The sequence below is a fragment of the Astyanax mexicanus genome, chromosome 8 (assembly GCF_023375975.1).
Source record: "Astyanax mexicanus isolate ESR-SI-001 chromosome 8, AstMex3_surface, whole genome shotgun sequence".
NCBI lineage: Eukaryota > Metazoa > Chordata > Actinopteri > Characiformes > Acestrorhamphidae > Astyanax > Astyanax mexicanus.
The window spans coordinates 10,154,190-10,172,335 of record NC_064415.1 but is presented as its reverse complement, the minus strand read 5'-3'; the positions used below and the strand labels follow the sequence as shown (position 1 = coordinate 10,172,335).

The window sequence follows — 18,146 nt, the reverse complement described above, 5'->3', positions numbered from 1 at the left end:
CGGCTAGCGCTGCTGCTAACTGCAATAAAATACTGGAAATCTAAGCTTACTGTAAGTAATTGGAAGTACTTTAATCACCCAAATAAACAATTTCAAGAAAGAAATCTGTGTAAATTAACATCCAGTGCTTGTTTGACTTTGAAAGAAATGAATTAAAAGAGAGACATGGCGACACCCTTGTTCCTTACTAGTGTCCCTTAAAATGAATTATAATCAAGTGCGCCTTTTGTATGTAAATTAACTACAAAATAGACGTTCATTGATAGTGCACCTTAGAATCTGGTTCGCCTAATAGTCCATAAAATACAGTAGCTTCATATTTTTAAATACAGCACAATGGCAGATAATTCAATATTGCTTTATAACTTGAACCTATATAATACGTAATTAATGGTACTTTGACCATCTGTAAGGTCTTAAAAGGCATGTTCCAGACTAGGGACATCAGGATCCTGTATTTTTAAAAGACTTTGGGCCAGAACATGAAGACATATTGGTACGTACCGGCAAAATGAGAGGAGTCACTGGTATATGAAATATGAATGGGAGCTCTCGTAAAGCTCAGCATTAGGTGTGTAAGAAAATATCAATATCGATCAATATTGTACAGAATCCCCAAATTCATGCCAATACACAGCCCTAATTAGCATGGCGTCTGTTTACAGATATGGAACTATGACCCCACTCTATATGGAGATCTGTGCAAGCGCAGTAGCCAGAACGAGTGGAAAAATCATGCATTTTTCAATGATTTTCTAACAGAAATTTGACCTGCAGTCTTCAATACTTCTGGACATGGTCTCTCCTATTCATAGAGATCAGAGCCTGCCTTTGTGTGACTGGTAATAACTGCCTGGTGGTGGTAAAAAAGATGGCCACTGAATAAACAGACTATCTTATAAGAACCTGGGTACTGGCGCACTTCATGCACTGTTATGGGCAAATAAAGCTGGACTTGCATATATTTTCATTTTTTTTTTTCAGTAGAAAATAAAACACTAGAATTTAATTCTTGAATGTAAAAACAGAAGTCATCAACATGCAGAATAAGCCGTTTGATTTTAAACACAGCAGGATGGATGTTAGGCTACACTGTATTTCCTCATCTGACTGTCAGAACACGCTGAATGAGGTCATGTTTAAAATATTTATCTATCTGTTTGATTTATTTAACATTTGAAGGCTTTTATATAAAGAGCGAGAGCGAGAGGCAGGGAGAGAGAGTGAGTGAATTAAAATATCAGATGTTAATTAGGCTTAATCAGCTTAATTAAGTGGAAATGCGAAACATTTCTGTGGGTAATCTAATAAATATTGGTTGTTTAGACAATGAAGAGCACATTTCATCATATTTTATACTATTATCTGGTTTTGAGTGTTGTGATCAAGATGTGCACAATGCACTGACAGATCAATTCTGATATTTATATTATAATATTGCTATCATAAACAAAACAATAGACCAATACACTCTTTATACTGGCTTCCAATGTAAGTATATCTTCTTGCTTACAAAATAATTTTAATTACACCACAGTTAGTTCCAACCCTGCAATGTGATTGGCTAAGAGGCGCTCTATAAGTGCCGTTATCAGCCGGTAATGCACTGTAACCGAAGCTCTCCATGTATTAGTCCGCCACATACAGGTAACCTAGCAACGATGCAGCGCTTACAAACCAAACAGCACAGCTACAAACAGAGCAGCAATGGAACTATTTTAACTTGCGGAGTGTTTATAACACTCAAACAGATCATATTTTCTCCTCCTCTTTAACTCTAAATCTTTTTAATAAACAGTGGTAATGGAAATGTGGGATAATCGCAATAATAAACTCGAGGTTCATGCTATAATGTGTAATATCGGCACTGCTGTGCTGATCTACAACACTCGTGTCTAAGAACGCAGCACAGCAGTGCCAATATTACATGTTATAGCACAAACCTCAAGTGTATTATTGCTTTTTTGTATCCCCTGTATTGTGATACAAATCATATTATATCATATCGTCCAACCACACACAGCTTTCTAGCCCCTTCAGGCTGATAAGTAGATGAACTGTCAGATTAATCCAATCTAGAGATAATCATTAGCTGTACCCGTACCTACTGAGAACGAGCAGAACAGATGGTACATGAGAACAAAATGCCCAAATCAAATAATCAAAACCCCTCACAATAACTGCTTTTTAAAATCTCACTTGTCTATTGTGCACATCGCCGAGCACGCCGAGCCCAGAGCACTGAGCAGCGTTTTCACGGCGAGATGTTTTCCTCTGGGGTCAGGAAGACTAGAGCGATGTGGAGGCGTCGGACAGCGACTAACCGATTCTACAAAGCGAGCGGAGTCATCCTGTGATGTGCTGTGAAGGGGTGCTATTCAGCAGCAAAGGAGGAAGAGCGACCTCTCCACCGCCGGCCCACTTCTCCCGCTACTGCTGATCCCGCTCGCTACCTCGGCTTTCATCTGCTTTCATGTCAACAAGCAGCCCAACAATTACGGCCAACGTAGAGGTGCTGCACTCCCGGCTCCCGGCTCTCGATTCTCAACTCTCCCAGGACAGAACCGAGCCCGGGGGCCTCCGGAGCCGCCGGACCACCGCCTTCCACAGCCCTCCTCAGCCTTCCTCAGCCCTCGCTCCAACCAGACTGGGGTAACACTTTAAGTGTTGACTAACTAACATGAATTAATGCATTAGTTACCATGAATAAGACACAACACATTAACAATGCTCAGGTAATTAAAGGCTTAATTAAACACAGAACTACAGCATTAATTAATGTTACTTTTACATTACAAATGTATCATTAATCAAGTTAAGATGAACATAAAATAATCATATACTTTATTAATGTTGGGTAAACAAGCAACAACTGCATTAGTTAGTCTTCTTGTCGTTTGCTTGAGTACTGCAGCTATGCATTTAATAATCATTAAATATGTATTAAGGAAATTTATTAAGGAAATATCATTAAAAACATGAAAACAAACAAAAAGAATGTTGGTTGGCGCATGCGTAGTGCCGTAAAAAGCACATATCGATGGGTAGCATAACTCGCAGAACACTGGTTGCCCCAAGCACAGCTGATTCACACAGCGTCTCTCCCGCTAACCGTAGTAAAAACCTGGGGAACGTTCAGCTGCGCTGCCATGGAGAACAAAACTTAATTATTTTTTATGCAGACAATTCGTTTTTTTTCCCCCAGCATTTCACTTGTTACTCAGTTACGGGGAGTTTTCCAATGTAGCGAAAGTAAATTACTTGTGTCAAAATGAACTTGAGTAAAAGTAAAATGACCTATTTCAAAAACTACTTTAAAAATTACAAATTACTCATAAAATCTACTTAATTACAGTAATGTGAGTAAATGTAATTTGTTACTTTTCACCTCTGTGTGAAAGTAACATTATTTAATGCTGTTGTTCCGTGTTTAATTAACCTATAATTACCTAAGCATTGTTAAAGTGTAACACCTCATGTCTTATTCATGGTAACTAATGCATTAATTCATGTTAGTTAGTCAACCCAATCCGGGCCTGATTTCCATATGAAGGTAAAGGGAGCAGATTCCTCCTCTAACTGCCAGCAATTAAAACAGACTGCTTTACTCACAACAACAAACTCGCCCAGTCCGCTTTCCCTCAGCCTTCCCTCAGATTTCCATTGTTTTTCTTTCTGGCAGCGAATTCAAGAAAGTGGAAATTCAGCAACAACAACGAAAAAAAAAAAAAAAAGACCCTTCAAAAAAGTCTTTGTGCGAGTCCATGATTAGAAGCAGAGCTAAAGCCCTCCAGATTTGGACGTTTATTGGCATACAAACCAAACAACATGGCTTTTAAGCCCACATAACAGCGCAGCTAATTGTTTAAATATGTCTGAAGCTTGTTTTCACCCACCATAGAGAACAGCCACACACATGGAGCTGGGAGATACACTCACACACACTAATACACACACTTATACACACACTTACATACACACACACACTCTTAAAACACTCTGTGCTCCTGCCAGACCACAGCACCTTCTGAACAACCAGAACACATGTCCACCAAACACGCTAAAAACACACAATGAAACATGAAACTGATAGTTTCCTTCTTTTCTCTGTGTGTACGTTTTTTTCTTTTTTTCTTTGATACACTACCAGTAATGAGGGGCACAATACCACACACACACATGTGGAGGGCCTCACTGGTACACCTAGTGCCAGTGCCAGTGCCTAGTGTCTGTATGTTAGTTTGTAAAGAATGAACCAGTAGTCCTTGAGTTAGAACTGTTAGAACTAAAGGTCGGAAAGCAGGTCGCAGTTCTCGTCTGGTTTGAGCTCAGAGGAGCGCCGGCACAGACACGAGAGCACCGCTGTTCCCCCTATTACACCTCAATGCAGCGCTGCAGTGAGTTTCAAGCTGTAATTTTACTTCTTTAAAAAGATCAAAAATCAAGAGAATTCTACCTAGTGCTGCTTTAAGAATGTTTTCAGTTATTGTTCGAAAAATATGACAAAATAATATAATTGCTTACATTTTTCCAACTTTATTTCAAAGTGACATTAAACCAAACCAAAATGAGAATTACTACCTTTTAGTGCAGTAATAAATATGTATCAAATAAAAACAAACAAGGTAGATGCGGTAGCTATTTTTTTCAAAAGAACAATGCTTCTCCATTGTTCAGCTCTCATGACTTTAATAAAGTAAAGTAATAAGGTAATTAATAACGTAAAGCAGCGTCATGTCGCAAAACCAAATTATGAACCTTTTTTTATTACTTTATTACCACTTACATAAACCAAGTTTATGCAACGTGACCACGCCAATACATTTCATCGTAGCATACTACTTACAGGTGCCAACAGTAACCAGTGGTTTTATGGTCACGGCTAATTAACAGTATTAACCAGTTCAGCCTGTATGACTGTGATAAACAGAGCAGGTGGCAGCGGTGGGTGTTTTAAACAGAAATATTTATATCACGGTTTGATTGAATTGACAGTTTCTGTATTAATAATGCTACACAGTGCACGTTTTAGACGCTCCAGTAAAGCCGTTTGTGTAGCGGGGTTTGCGGTGGTTTATTCTGGAATTAATTCCTCGCTAATCTTTAAATAATTTAATTACACAGAATAAATATAATATAAAACACGACCTCACACTGTATAGATATATATATATATATAATGCAAATGCTGCAGATTCTCTGGGCCTGGCAAAAGTAATGCTAATCCTGTTTAAAGGGCCTTGATCTTAAAATTAGGCAGTAGAAAAAAAATCAATCACTGTATTTTTTTACGGACTTTAAGACGCACTATAAGAGAACGTTTATTTTTTCTGTTCTATATTTTCTTACATAAGGCACACCGGATTATAAGGTGCATTTTAAGCAACACTAGTAAGGAACAAAGGTGTCGCACAGTAATCAGGAGAAAAAGTAATCTTTCTCTCCTGAAAAATTGTTATGTTGGTAAGTAAAGCACTTTAGCACGGTTAGCAGGAGAGCTAGCCACGGTTAGCAGCGCTTAACACTAGTAAATGCTAAGCGACGGCACTACATAAAGGAACCTTGTGTGTTCTGGTTAGCCTGGGTGCTATCAGCTAGCAGTTCGTACTACGTAGCTTGATTTAACAGAGAAATGTTTCAAAATTCTCACCTCTAAAAGGCAAAAGAGCTAGCGCTGCAGTTAGCGGCTAATGCTAATGCTGCTGCACACAGCCTCGGTGCTTAAACTAAAGGAGGTGTGCCTTATAGTCTGAAAAATGTCACTAGAACTAGAATTTAAGCGCTATTGCACTATAAACTTTTGTTCTTAATGTTGACTTTTTTCTTCCTACTTTACTTTTACATGTATACTTTAAGTAGTTTTGAAACCAGTACTTTTACACTTTTACTTAAAGAGTAAAAAGCTTGAGTTGATACTTTTTCAACTTCTACAGAAGTATTTTAAACACTAGTATCTACAGTATGCTTCTACCTACAGAGTAATGAATTTTAATACTTTTGAGACCTTTGATCATTGGAAGATGTTGGGTTTGGTCTCCATGCCTAAGCATTGACTTATCATGTTAATGTGACAATGGAATGTGACTTTTGCAAGACTTAAACTTAGAAAAACTTAGACTTAAACCAACAACATATAAACATCAGCCGTCACTGACACTATTCTTTCTTTTATACTGTTTTATATAAAATTTTCATCACCGTTAGACACTGTCCAGACAAAAAACTACATTCAACCAGGTTACAACATCAGCATCGACAGTGGTCGCCAGCCAGGGGACCCATACATCCATCAGCTGTGCCCACCCACACACTTATACCTTTACACACATGCCATCATACAAAAACACACACACATAAGCCTGTCACAATAACTACATTATAGAATTATCGTTATATAATTAGACATGACCTCAATTATTTTAATAATCGTGATATCATCAAGTTACAAAACCTACCTTTATTAGGAAAAATGGCCTCTATCAACACAGAAGACAAACTTAAAGAAACATACAGTAGTAAAGGCCCAGGACGGCTCTAGTTGCTTAACTTTTATTCACCATCAGATATTCATTATCTCTCAAAGGCTAAGGCAGGGTCTTTATGCCGGTTCAACGCGAGCCAGCTTGAACAGACCGGGGCTGAACGTCATGCTGTCGGGCAGCTTTGTTATAATATTATGTTTTCATTTTAATAGTGCCAAATTAGTGGTCTAAAAATGCCAACAATATCGTTTATCTCAATAATTTTTGGGACTAAATAGCATTTGTAATTTTTTTTTTAGCATGACAGGCCTACACACACACACTCAAACACAGAACAGGCCAAGGTAAACGTCTTTACCGGTGAGCAGCGGCTGTCCCTCCGGTAGTTTCTCGGGCAGCGGAGCGTCGTACACATCTTCAGCGAATCCCGGCCTGCACAGCGGGGTGCCTCTGCCATCAGTGCCAGCCTGCAGACAACACACACACACAAACACACACACACACAGAGTGACTCATCAGCCCACAATTAACATTCCCCAATCCTTAGCCTTTACCCTATCACCCCACACACACACACACACACACCCACCCTCCCCCCACACACACACATATCCACATATCCAAGCATGCACAAAGGCAGCACCTGTTTTATAGCAGGACAGCCAGTGCAATTAGGGTAATGAGGCCGGCGAGGTTAAGTGTTCTGCTGGGAAGCGTGGCAGGAAGGCCAGAACAGGAGCCGTTTGTTCCTGACTGAGGCCTGAGCCAGTGCTGAAGCCAGTGATCGATCGGCAGCGAGCTCCCGCCGCCTCGCACGCCTCACACTCCCGCACGCTCAGAAACGCTCAGAGCGATCAGGAATATCAGGATAATCATTCCGAACGGGCGAGGGCGAGAGTGAAGGATAGGTTATATTGTTCTGGAGGATAAAAGCTTATTCAACACTTTGGGCTCACTGATTTGAATGGCACTTCTCATTACGATCTCTAGCAGGTAACAGAGTGTGTACATTGTTTACTCGGCTCTGAGTGATCGAGTGTGTGTGAGGAAGTGTGCGGCAATTACATTAAGCTTTGAGCGATCTCCCTAAACAGCTTTTGAGGAAATATTGAGCCCAGACAAGAAGAAGAACCACCGAGACAAATCATAGCTGCAGTTTGAGAAACTCTCTTACAGCCAGTGCTTTTCTACCAATGTGGAACCTAATTTTGAACCAGTTCAGTGCCGGTTCAGAACCTTCTTTTGTTTTTTGCGGTTCTACTAAAACTTGTGGAAATGTGAGCTGGTTCACTGAAAAGCACCAAGGTTCTTATAAGCCCAAATAGAACCGGTTTAAGAACCAGAGTTCTTTTGGTGGAAAAGCACTATTAGAGGATTTCACATCTACTAGCTTGGTCCAGAGTAGGGTTGCACAATATATCGTTTAAGAATCCCCATCGCATTGAGGGCTGCAGCTATTGAAAACTTCATCAATCAAGTATTATACTGAAAAAAACTATTTTTGCTTGGTAAAAGAGCAGCCATAAATACTCCAAAGAAAATAAGACATTTCCCCTTTAAATGAATGGGTCTTTATGGGGCCATATTTCATTTCTGTAAAGCTCCCATAACAACAGAACTTGGCTATAGTAGCCATCACGCATAAACCTTGTATCTCCTTTTGTACCTTGTAAATTGTTGCCGTCTTAATTTTTGGCGATTTTTGGTTTACTACATAAATTTAATGCACAAACTGTCCCTTACACTGTCCTAGCAATTTTTTGATGAATGAACCAATAAAAATTCTCCTAAATTGTCTGTGAAAAGAAATAAACAGTTTTTTTACACTGACATCCATTAAAAGTAATACATATACACAAAAATACACAAATTCGCACAGATACACACACCAGATCAATTTAGAGTATCTAAATTGGCATGAAACTGGCTGTGTTATAGTAGTTTCCCTTTAAATGAATGGGTCTTTATGGGGCCAACTTCCATTATGTAAAACTCTCATAACCACAGAACTTGGCTATTGTAGCCATCATGCATAAACCTTGTATCTGCCTTTGTACCTTGTAAATTGTTGCCAATTTTACTCCAAAGAAAATAAGACATTTCACTTAATTATAAACAAGCAACTGGTTTTCTTTTTCAGATATACATCTTTTTTACATCTACACAAGCATTACACACGAGTAGTGTTGTCACAATACCAAATTATGACTTGCAGGCCAGGACACATATATAATATTTCATATTTTCTGATTTATCATGTGATCCGTGTGGTGTTTGGACGCTTTGAGGAACTTACACAATGGCTTGAGTGTAGAGTCGCTTAACTGAGTGAATTGATTCAGGAATCGAGTGCAAATTCGAATCAATGATTCAAAACAAGGTTTACTAGCTTATGTGCTGATATCAAGCTCTGAGCTGGTGTAAACACAGCCACGGGGATACTCAGAGATTACACAGAGCTCTCCTCAGACACTGATTTATAGTTCAGAACATGCGTTTCTGCTGTAAAAACTGAGAAATAAAGCAGTAAACGAGTCATTTTGAAGAAGCGCTTTTTATTGAGTGTAACAAACATGAGAACATTGGTTCAGACTTTCAGGCAGGACCAGGAGAGAACCTGGAAACTGCATCCAGATAGGGACTTGAACCCAAGACCCTATCGTTAAGATCAGCGTGAACATGCTAACCACCAATCCACTGTGCCACCTGTTTCATGTAATATGTAATATCATGTAAAAGTATGAAAGAGAACCACAAGACTTTTTGTGTATGCGCTACACAACAGTATAGACACAACAGATTTTGCTGGTGATTCCTGTATCTGCTGTAGCTGTAGATTAACCCAGAAATAAAATGAATTTGAGGGGAATTTGGCTCAATACTTGGAAAGGCAACCAGCCAAACTGACAATATTATACAAACCAATTTGTATAGAAAGACGCAGCGCATGTAGGTGATGCCTAAATCGTAAAACTACAATCTGGACGGGATTAAGAGTATGAAGAAGAACCCTGAACACTGAGAAAAACTAAATAATGGGATTTCAGATGGGATTTCAGCCCCTAAAGAAGAATATCTGCACTAAAATACCAGCAGATCCATTTCACTGTGTTTGTTTCCGTGATGCTGAGCCAGATATATTAAGCCCCACTTACTGGCTTTTATTTAATGCTGATATCAGCATGTATCTGAAACATATGGGATATCAACACTGGCCCAGAATCCCCATTTCAGAACATCCCCAGCTATTAAACACCCACGCCCACTGAATCTGTTCACTACTGCACGTGTCATCGTCTCTACAGCCAACCGCAGCAGACTTTTAAATATCATGAACAGCTCCGGTCCCTCCAGACCTGCCGAGCATGTGCGCCTGTCACACTCTCAGCACCCCCAGTCATCATCTGAGGGAGGCATGTCTGCATTTACATATTAATTATTAAAGTGTCTGCCTGATGTGCGAATGACTGATCCTTAAATGTCATTAAGAATCATTTAATAGCGTGATGCTCATGTGGCGTCTGACAGCACCCCTCCGTGCATCTGGAGACGTGCGGCAGGCGAGGAGTAGAGGCATGAAACTTGCTGTGTTGTAGTAGCTCCCCTTTAAATGAATGGGTCTCTATGGGGCCAAACTTCCAAGAGTTCTATAAACTCTTAAAACCACAGAACTTGGCTATTGTAGCCATCACGCATAAACCTTGTATCTCCTTTTGTACCTTGTAAATTGTTGCCAATTTTAATTTTTGCCGATTTTTAGTTTACTACATAAATTTACACTGTCTCAACATTTCTTGATGAATGAACCAATAAAAAGTCTTCTAAATTACCTGAAATAAACTGTTTTTTACACTGACTTCCATTAAAAGTAATACATATATACAAATATACACAAATTCGCACAGATACACACACACCAGATCAATTTAGAGTATCTAAATTGGCATGAAACTTGCTTATAGTAGCTCCCCTTTAAATGAATGGGTCTCTATGGGGCCAAACTTCTGTTCTATAAAACTCTCATAACTACAAAACTTGGCTATTGTAGCCATCATGCATAAACCTTGTATCTCCTTTTGTACCTTGTAAATTGTTGCCAATTTTAATTTTTGCCGATTTTTAGTTTACTACATAAATTTACACTGTCTCAACATTTCTTGATGAATGAACCAATAAAAAAATCTCCTAAATTACCTGAAATAAACTGTTTTTTACACTGACTTCCATTAAAAGTAATACATATATACAAATATACACAAATTCGCACAGATACACACACACCAGATCAATTTAGAGTATCTAAACTGGCATGAAACTTTCTGTGTTATAGTAGCTCACTCTTTAAATGAATGGGTCTCTATGGGGCCAAATTCAGTTCTGTAAAACTCTCATAACTACAGGACTTGGCTATTGTAGCCATGATGCATAAACCTTGTATCTCCTTTTGTACCTTGTAAATTGTTGCCGTCTTAATTTTTGCAGATTTTATATGTGAGATTTACGATTACGATTACAGCACCTTTTAAACTTTTTTTTTCTTTACATTTAATTTAAATATATATATATTTTTTGTGAATAGTAAGCAGACCCCTTCTAATCACATGCAGTTTCTATATTAAACATGGTGCAAATATAACCTCTTTGTATTTCAGATTAGGAAAAGTGTAAAATATGAAAATCACTTCCACATAAAAAAGTTCTTGACAGGTTTTTAACAAAAGTTAATGTTTACTGAGATTCCCTCTATATGTATGTAGCTATACATGTATGTATTCTATATGTGAAGATGTACAATCTTTATTATACTATTTTTAAAATCATTAATACACTAAAACAGTAATTCAATTAATCAAATTAATACGATTAACCTCTTAGTCGTAGTTTTAAGTTTTAAGTTTCTGCATTCAGTCCAAATCCATGTGTCCCAAACTGCACTCTCTCTCTCTCAAACCTCGCCATTCCCTCCAAAACCCAACCAAACGTCACCCCCACCCCCCCGCATCGACCCCCACCAGCACCCACCAGGTCTTAATCCAGCTTCCTTTGTGCAGCCCCCCAAAAGAATGCGAGTTCCAGAGCATGACGGCATTATGGGTATTCGTGCCACTTGCCTCTTTCAATCAGCGGAATTTCAATGAAAGGGGGGGAGAACAAAAGGCTGGTTATTGCTGAATTAACAGCACACATTACACAGGATACACCGAACACACACGGCCAAACAGCCCCGACACGCTCGCTTAGACTTCACACAGGAGGAGGAAGAAGAAACGAGAAGAGAGATATGACACACGGTGAGCCGAGGACTAAAATAACTGGATCTTCCCTTCAGTGTGGTCTTCTGACCTTAAATAACAAGATTTAACAAAAGTTCAGAGATCTAAATACAATATATTACCAATTTTATATCATATATATTGATAGAAACACTGATTTTCTACCTTCTGCTCAAAGATAAGACTCCAGAACTGCTCTAAACACAATGTTTCCTACAGTGAACTCTGATGAACTGCAGTTCCTTCAGTTTCAGTTTCTCAAACTTCTTAGATCAAGCACTGCCAGTAGATCAAATATTACCTTTAATATCAAACACAATGTGATGATATTCTATTGTATTGTGATAAATGTTCTTGTTCTTATATCAATAAAATACTTTAATAAGCATTTAAACAGACCCAATCCTACATTTCATTATAGGGAGTATAAACATCCTGCTCAGTTGGACGATTTAATGCATAAATTGTGTCAAAATATTGTGAAAATATAATGATATATGCTCTGTCAGTGTATTATTATAGTATTATTAACACACTGCTCAAAGATAAGACTCCAGAACTGCTCTGGACACAATGTTTCCTACAGTGAACTCTGATAACAGTAAAATAACTGGATCTTCCCCGCAGCATGGTCTCCTGACCTTAAATAACCAGATTTCACAAAAGTTCAAACATCTAAATACAATATATTACCAATTATATATCATATATACTGATGAAAGCACTGATTTTATACCTCCTGCTCAAAGATAAGACTCCAGATCTGCTCTGGACACAATGTTTCCTACAGTGAACTCTGATAAACTGGAGTTTATTAAAAGTCCTCTTAAATTAGACGATTTAATGCATACATTGTGTCAAATTATTGTGAAAATATCATGATATACAGCTTTGGAAAAAAATGAGGCCGCTTAAAAATTATGAGTTTCTTTGATTTTACCAAATTGAAAAACCTCTGGAATATAATCAAGAGGAAGATGGATGATCACAAGCCATCAAACCAAACTGAACTGCTTGAATTTTTGCACCAGGAGTAAAGCAGCATAAAGTTATCCAAAAGCAATGTGTAAGACTGGTGGAGGAGAACATGATGCCAAAATGCTTGAAAACTGTGATTAAAAACCAGGGTTATTCCACCAAATATTGATTTCTAAACTCTTAAAACTTTATGAATATGAACTTGTTTTCTTTGCATTATTTGAGGTTTAAAAGCTCTGTATCTTTTTTATTATTTCTTTATTATTTCCACTTCTCATTTTCTGCAAATAAATGCTCTAAATGACAATATTTTATTTGGAATTTGGGAGAAATGTTGTCCGTAGTTTATAGAATAAAAAAACAATGTTCATTTTAATCAAACATATACTTATAAATAGCTAAATCAGAAAAACTATTCAGAAACTTAAGTTTTTCCAGAGCTGTATGCTCTATCAGTGTGCGATTATGTACAACACGGGTGGTGGCCTTTACATTGTATCAACATATATTAAGAATGCTCAATGTGTGATCAATGATAAGGCATTGATTATTGTTTCTGGTCAACACAATATGCCTACTGTGGGAAATAACAAAGGAAAAAAACAGGAGAACAAGGCAATGTAGTGATATACAGTGTCTTCACGACATCCTAATGAACCCAAGTTTATTCATTCACTAATTGCTATTAATTGTGGAGTTCATCAGGGTTCTATTGTAGGGCCCATGAAACTGATAGTAATATGTATAGTACTGTAGTTATGAGAGTGAAGAACTGATGAAATACTTCCTAGATTCCAGTCCTTAATAAATTGGTGCCATCAGCAAATGTACTAAAGTCATCTGACATACTATCTTGGGATGGTTTGCGTACCACAAGTAATACAAGTTCCACAGTATAAGAACCACTGGTTTAGAAAAATGACTTGCTAAATAAATTGTAGGGCTTACATACAGCATCTACAAACGGATTAAACCCATGGTACAAGCACCACAGTTCGAGAACCACTAGCCTATAGGGCAAACTAAGACTCTAAGTAACAATTTACTTTCTACGATAATTCTAATTATTCGATAATCGGTTGGTTTAGTGTATTTTCCCACCTATGTGTTTCAGATAATTTACAAATAAGTACAGATATATTTCTGAGGTCATCCTGTGTACCACCGTGGGATGCTTTGCATACTACCATTGGTACAATTAGCACCACAGTTTAAGAACCACTAGTCTAGAGGACAAACTGAGGCTCTTAAAGAAAATCAAAGTACCCAAAAAAACTAGAAAATTACTTGGTAAACAGTTGGTTTTGCGTATTTTGTGGCATTTCACATGGTTCTAGTGCAGGGTTTATGCTTTCCAGATAATTTTACAAATAAGTACATTTACTCTTTACAGGTTTAAATAGTTATAAAATTCATATTTTTAAGGTCATCTAGTGTACCATCTTGGGATACTTTGCATACCACTTTTGGTACAAGTACCACAGTTTGAGAGCCACTGGTAGAAGACCAGTAAATTACTTGGTAAACAGTTAGTTTTGCATATTTTGTGATTTTAACCAATGAATATTCATATTTCTGAGGTCATCCAGCCTACCACCTTGGGATGCTTTGCGTAGCACCACCGATCCATGCACCACAGTCTGAGAATCACACTGGTCTAGAGGACAAACTGAGACTCTTAAAGAAAATCCAAGGAGCCTAAGAAAAAAAGCTTGCACTAGCCCACTCAGCTGGACACATCTCTGCTTGACCTAAATTTCCTTTTTCTCTCAACATTGTACCACTTAGCCTGAGAGCTTATAAAACAATCTACTGCAAGATTAACCAGATTTAGAAAGAAAAAGCCCTGGTGTTCGAGCTTAAATTCTAGTTTAAATATCCCTGAAACTACTGGAAAACATAGAAAACATGGACAAACAAGTCTGCTTTATTTATAAGAATTCATGGAGACCCTAAGAAAAGTATGTAACTATACTTATCAGACGAAAATGGTCCTGTATTAGTACATTAATTCCAACTATACCTTTCTTAAAAAAGTAGGGGAAAAACAACTGGAACAACTGAAAAGGAGTATAGTGCAAATATGTATGCCCCCAAAATCTAAGGGTGCTGAAGATATAGCCTTGAGGTGTGCCGCCCTATTGATTTGATGGTAGGTACCTTCTTTTTCGAAGAGTATATCAAAGAGTTTTTCTCCTTCTTTTCTTTTTAAACCCATGCAACTCACGGATAATCCACAGTGGCTCACATTTTCTACTCTAAACATCACCCAGCACCACCACTATCATCAGTCCAGCAAACAGTCCCAGCAGCCTGCAGACCACTCTATCTACTATACAGCTCTGAATGAGTTTCTTTGATTTTTACCAAATTAAAAACCTCTGGAATATAATCAAGAGGGAGATGGATGATCAAAAGCCATCAAACCAAACTGAACTGCTTGAATTTTTGCACCAGCAGTGGGTGGCATAAAGTTATCCAAAACCAGCGTGTAAGACTGGTGGAGGAGAACATGCCAAAATGCTTGAAAACTGTGATAACCACCAAATATTGATTTCAGAACTCTTAAAACTTTATGAATATGAACTTGTTTTATTTGCATTATCTGAGGTTTTTTTTTTTTGTTATTTCAGCCATTTCTCATTCTCTGCAAACACTGTAAATGCTCTAAATAATAATATTTATATTTAGAATTTGGCAAAAATGATGTTTGTAGTTTGAAACATACTCAAACATATACCTATAAATAGCAAAATCAGATAAACTGATTCAGAAACTGAAGTGCTGCTCTCTTTTTAAAAATGTTTAACAGAGCTGTATATAATAAGCCAGCAGCCTACGGAGCTCTGCCTGCACACGCTGTATGTGGGGGCACTTAAAACGCCTGGGACGAGGCACGAAAGCACACCGACACAAAGTTACACGTTCACGGGATAGAGAGTGAAGATATCTCGCCGTAGAGGAAATATTAAAACTGTCTGACACGCCTCGGCCGTTTTAAACACAACAAATTCCCGTGCGTATATCGCTGCCTATGGAAGAATCAGCAGAATCATCAGCAGCAGTGGAGCTCGAGCCCGAGCTCAGCGTGGCTCCGCGCGCTTTACCTGCAGGGCTGACAGCAGCAGGAAGAGCAGAAGCGAACCCCGGCCCACGGTGAGGGACATGGATGGACCTTCTCGTGCGGTGAAATCCGGGATAAATATCCGTTTGGGTCGGTCTGGGCGAAAAGCGCGGAGAGAACGGAGTCAGGCAGCACCATGAAGCGGCTCGCGCTCAGCTCTGCGCTCCTCCTCACTGGTACTGAAGCTGCAACTCAGCTAGAGGACAGAGCAACTACACACACACACACACACACACACACACATAACACACACGCACACACAGAGCAGGGCTGAAGCTCTCTCACTGCCTCCCCCTATTGGCAAACCCCCCCACACTCCTCTCTGCTTGCTTTGCCTTTTTTCATCCTCACTGACTTTGCCTTAAAAAAAGTTTGGCCACACCTTCTCATTCAAATTATCCCAGCTGGCATTTTAACGTTGGATAAACGTTGAATCAACATTGATCAACGTAGACGAAACAGTAAAACTAATAGAACATGAACATGATGTTAAATTAAAAAGCAGTTACTGCAAATAGAAGTAAAACACTGTTTCATTCCTCCATCCAACCGATTTTATAAATGATATGGTAATGAAATGTAAAATGCTGATTCAAAAGGCAGAAGGTTGAGGACATTATGTTGATTATGTTGAGCACATGAATGCCAGCACAAACTTTTATCAGTATTTATCAGCGTGTCAGTAACAAGAGGTCATGGCGGCTGCCAGTATGGATCCTGCTCCTACAGTAAACGATAAAAACTTTGAGCGTATTAGCAATAGTAAAAAAAGCTAATTAAAAATATCCAGAAGTGTTGCCTCGTGCACATACATTTATTTTATGCACAGATATATATATATTTTTTTTTTATTCACTTCATTCTCTTGGACTAGGGCAAAATGAACCTCATGTTTTATTGTATGATAATATACCAAAAGTATAAACAAAAGGATTTTCCTAATAGCGTCCATTTACGCCTGATCAAAAAATCCCCAAATACATGTCAGATCGTAATTACGACCTTCAAACTTATAGGTAGGAATTTCCGAGGAGGACTTAAAGGCAGCATTAGATCAGGTCCAAAAAAATCCAACCCAAGCCGACCCCACCCCATAAACTGTCAGTATAAGCCTGAGCCCAATTTAAACTCACACTAACATTTTTTTAGTAAGTAGAGCGTTAAAACTGAGCTTTTTAAAAACATTTTCGGGCTGTTTGAATGAGCGAAATCTGTTCAGAATGATGATAATTAACACTGCAACACTAAAGAAGCATAGACAATGACTGAGAAAATGTTGCAAGATGCGCTAAGCTGTCATCTAATGTTTCCACACTTACTGCTTTTCCACCGCTCTGGTTTAGGAACCTAATTTTAAACGTAGGTTCTGGAACCACGAGCATTTCTTCGTGGTGGGAACCGAAGAATACTAGGTTCTTCAGCACATACCGTGACGACGTCTGTGGGTGTGTCTGTATGTACAGGAGCACCGCCACTGTGCAGCGCCCTCTGTTGATGACTTATAAAGTGACATTTTCACGGTTTGACTTAAACTGGTGGAAAAACGGATTGGTTCGCCGAAGAGCACCACGGTTCTTACAAGCCTGAATGAAACTGGTTCAAGAACCAGAGTTCTTTTGATGGAAAACGCTCTCTGTTATGGCAATACGAGATGGGCAATTTTAGTAAATATTGGCATTTGAGCTTAGAGTTGCAGAAAATGTTGAATTGATTTATTTAAATCACTTTCTTAAAGGGGAGTTATCACAAGATGACAAGATAGACAGGGCACTTTCAAACACTTTCAAACAGTAGGGACTAAGAATATAAAGGGCTGTACATTATACAGGGGTGAAGCTAAAACCGAAAACATAAATGCATTAATTGCAATTAGGTTTTAAACTTTTGCCCACAGGCCACTGTTTGGCTGGATATCTCTGGTTGGTGGGCTGTACTCAGTCCAGCAGTGACATTAAGGTGTTTAAAACTCCAGCAGCACTGGCGTGTCTCATCCAAAAATGTTATACAGTACCTTAAAAGGCTGTATTTTATATGGGAGAGTAGCTGATTTGCTTCATTAGCAAACAGATTGTCAAAAGAGGCAGAAATATGCAGCCGGCAGATGTCTGCAGTGGAGTGACAGTGCCTTACTGAAAAAAACTGTCAATGTAATTAAACAAATGATTAATAATACTTTACTTCACTCAGAAATCAACTTAGGCTGCATTTATGCTAATCTTTTTTTAGGAATTTTGTCAGAGTTGTCCACATAAAAACATGATTTCTGAAAAGATCTGAAAGTTTTCAGTG

General features: G+C 38.4%; 1 protein-coding gene across 1 annotated transcript in view; it reads right to left on the bottom strand.

Annotated features, from left to right (window-relative positions):
- Positions 1–16,062, bottom strand: part of LOC103027885 (cadherin-2) — a 230,153-nt gene extending 214,091 nt beyond the window's left edge. Inside the window, exons 1-2 of the mRNA XM_049482738.1 lie at positions 15,841–16,062; positions 6,841–6,949 (exon numbers count right to left, since the gene is read on the bottom strand). Of these exons, the coding sequence (XP_049338695.1) occupies positions 6,841–6,949; positions 15,841–15,900 (169 nt within the window). The 5' untranslated portion in view covers positions 15,901–16,062. The remainder of the gene's footprint in view (positions 1–6,840; positions 6,950–15,840) is intronic.
- Between the last annotated feature and the right edge of the window lie 2,084 nt (positions 16,063–18,146).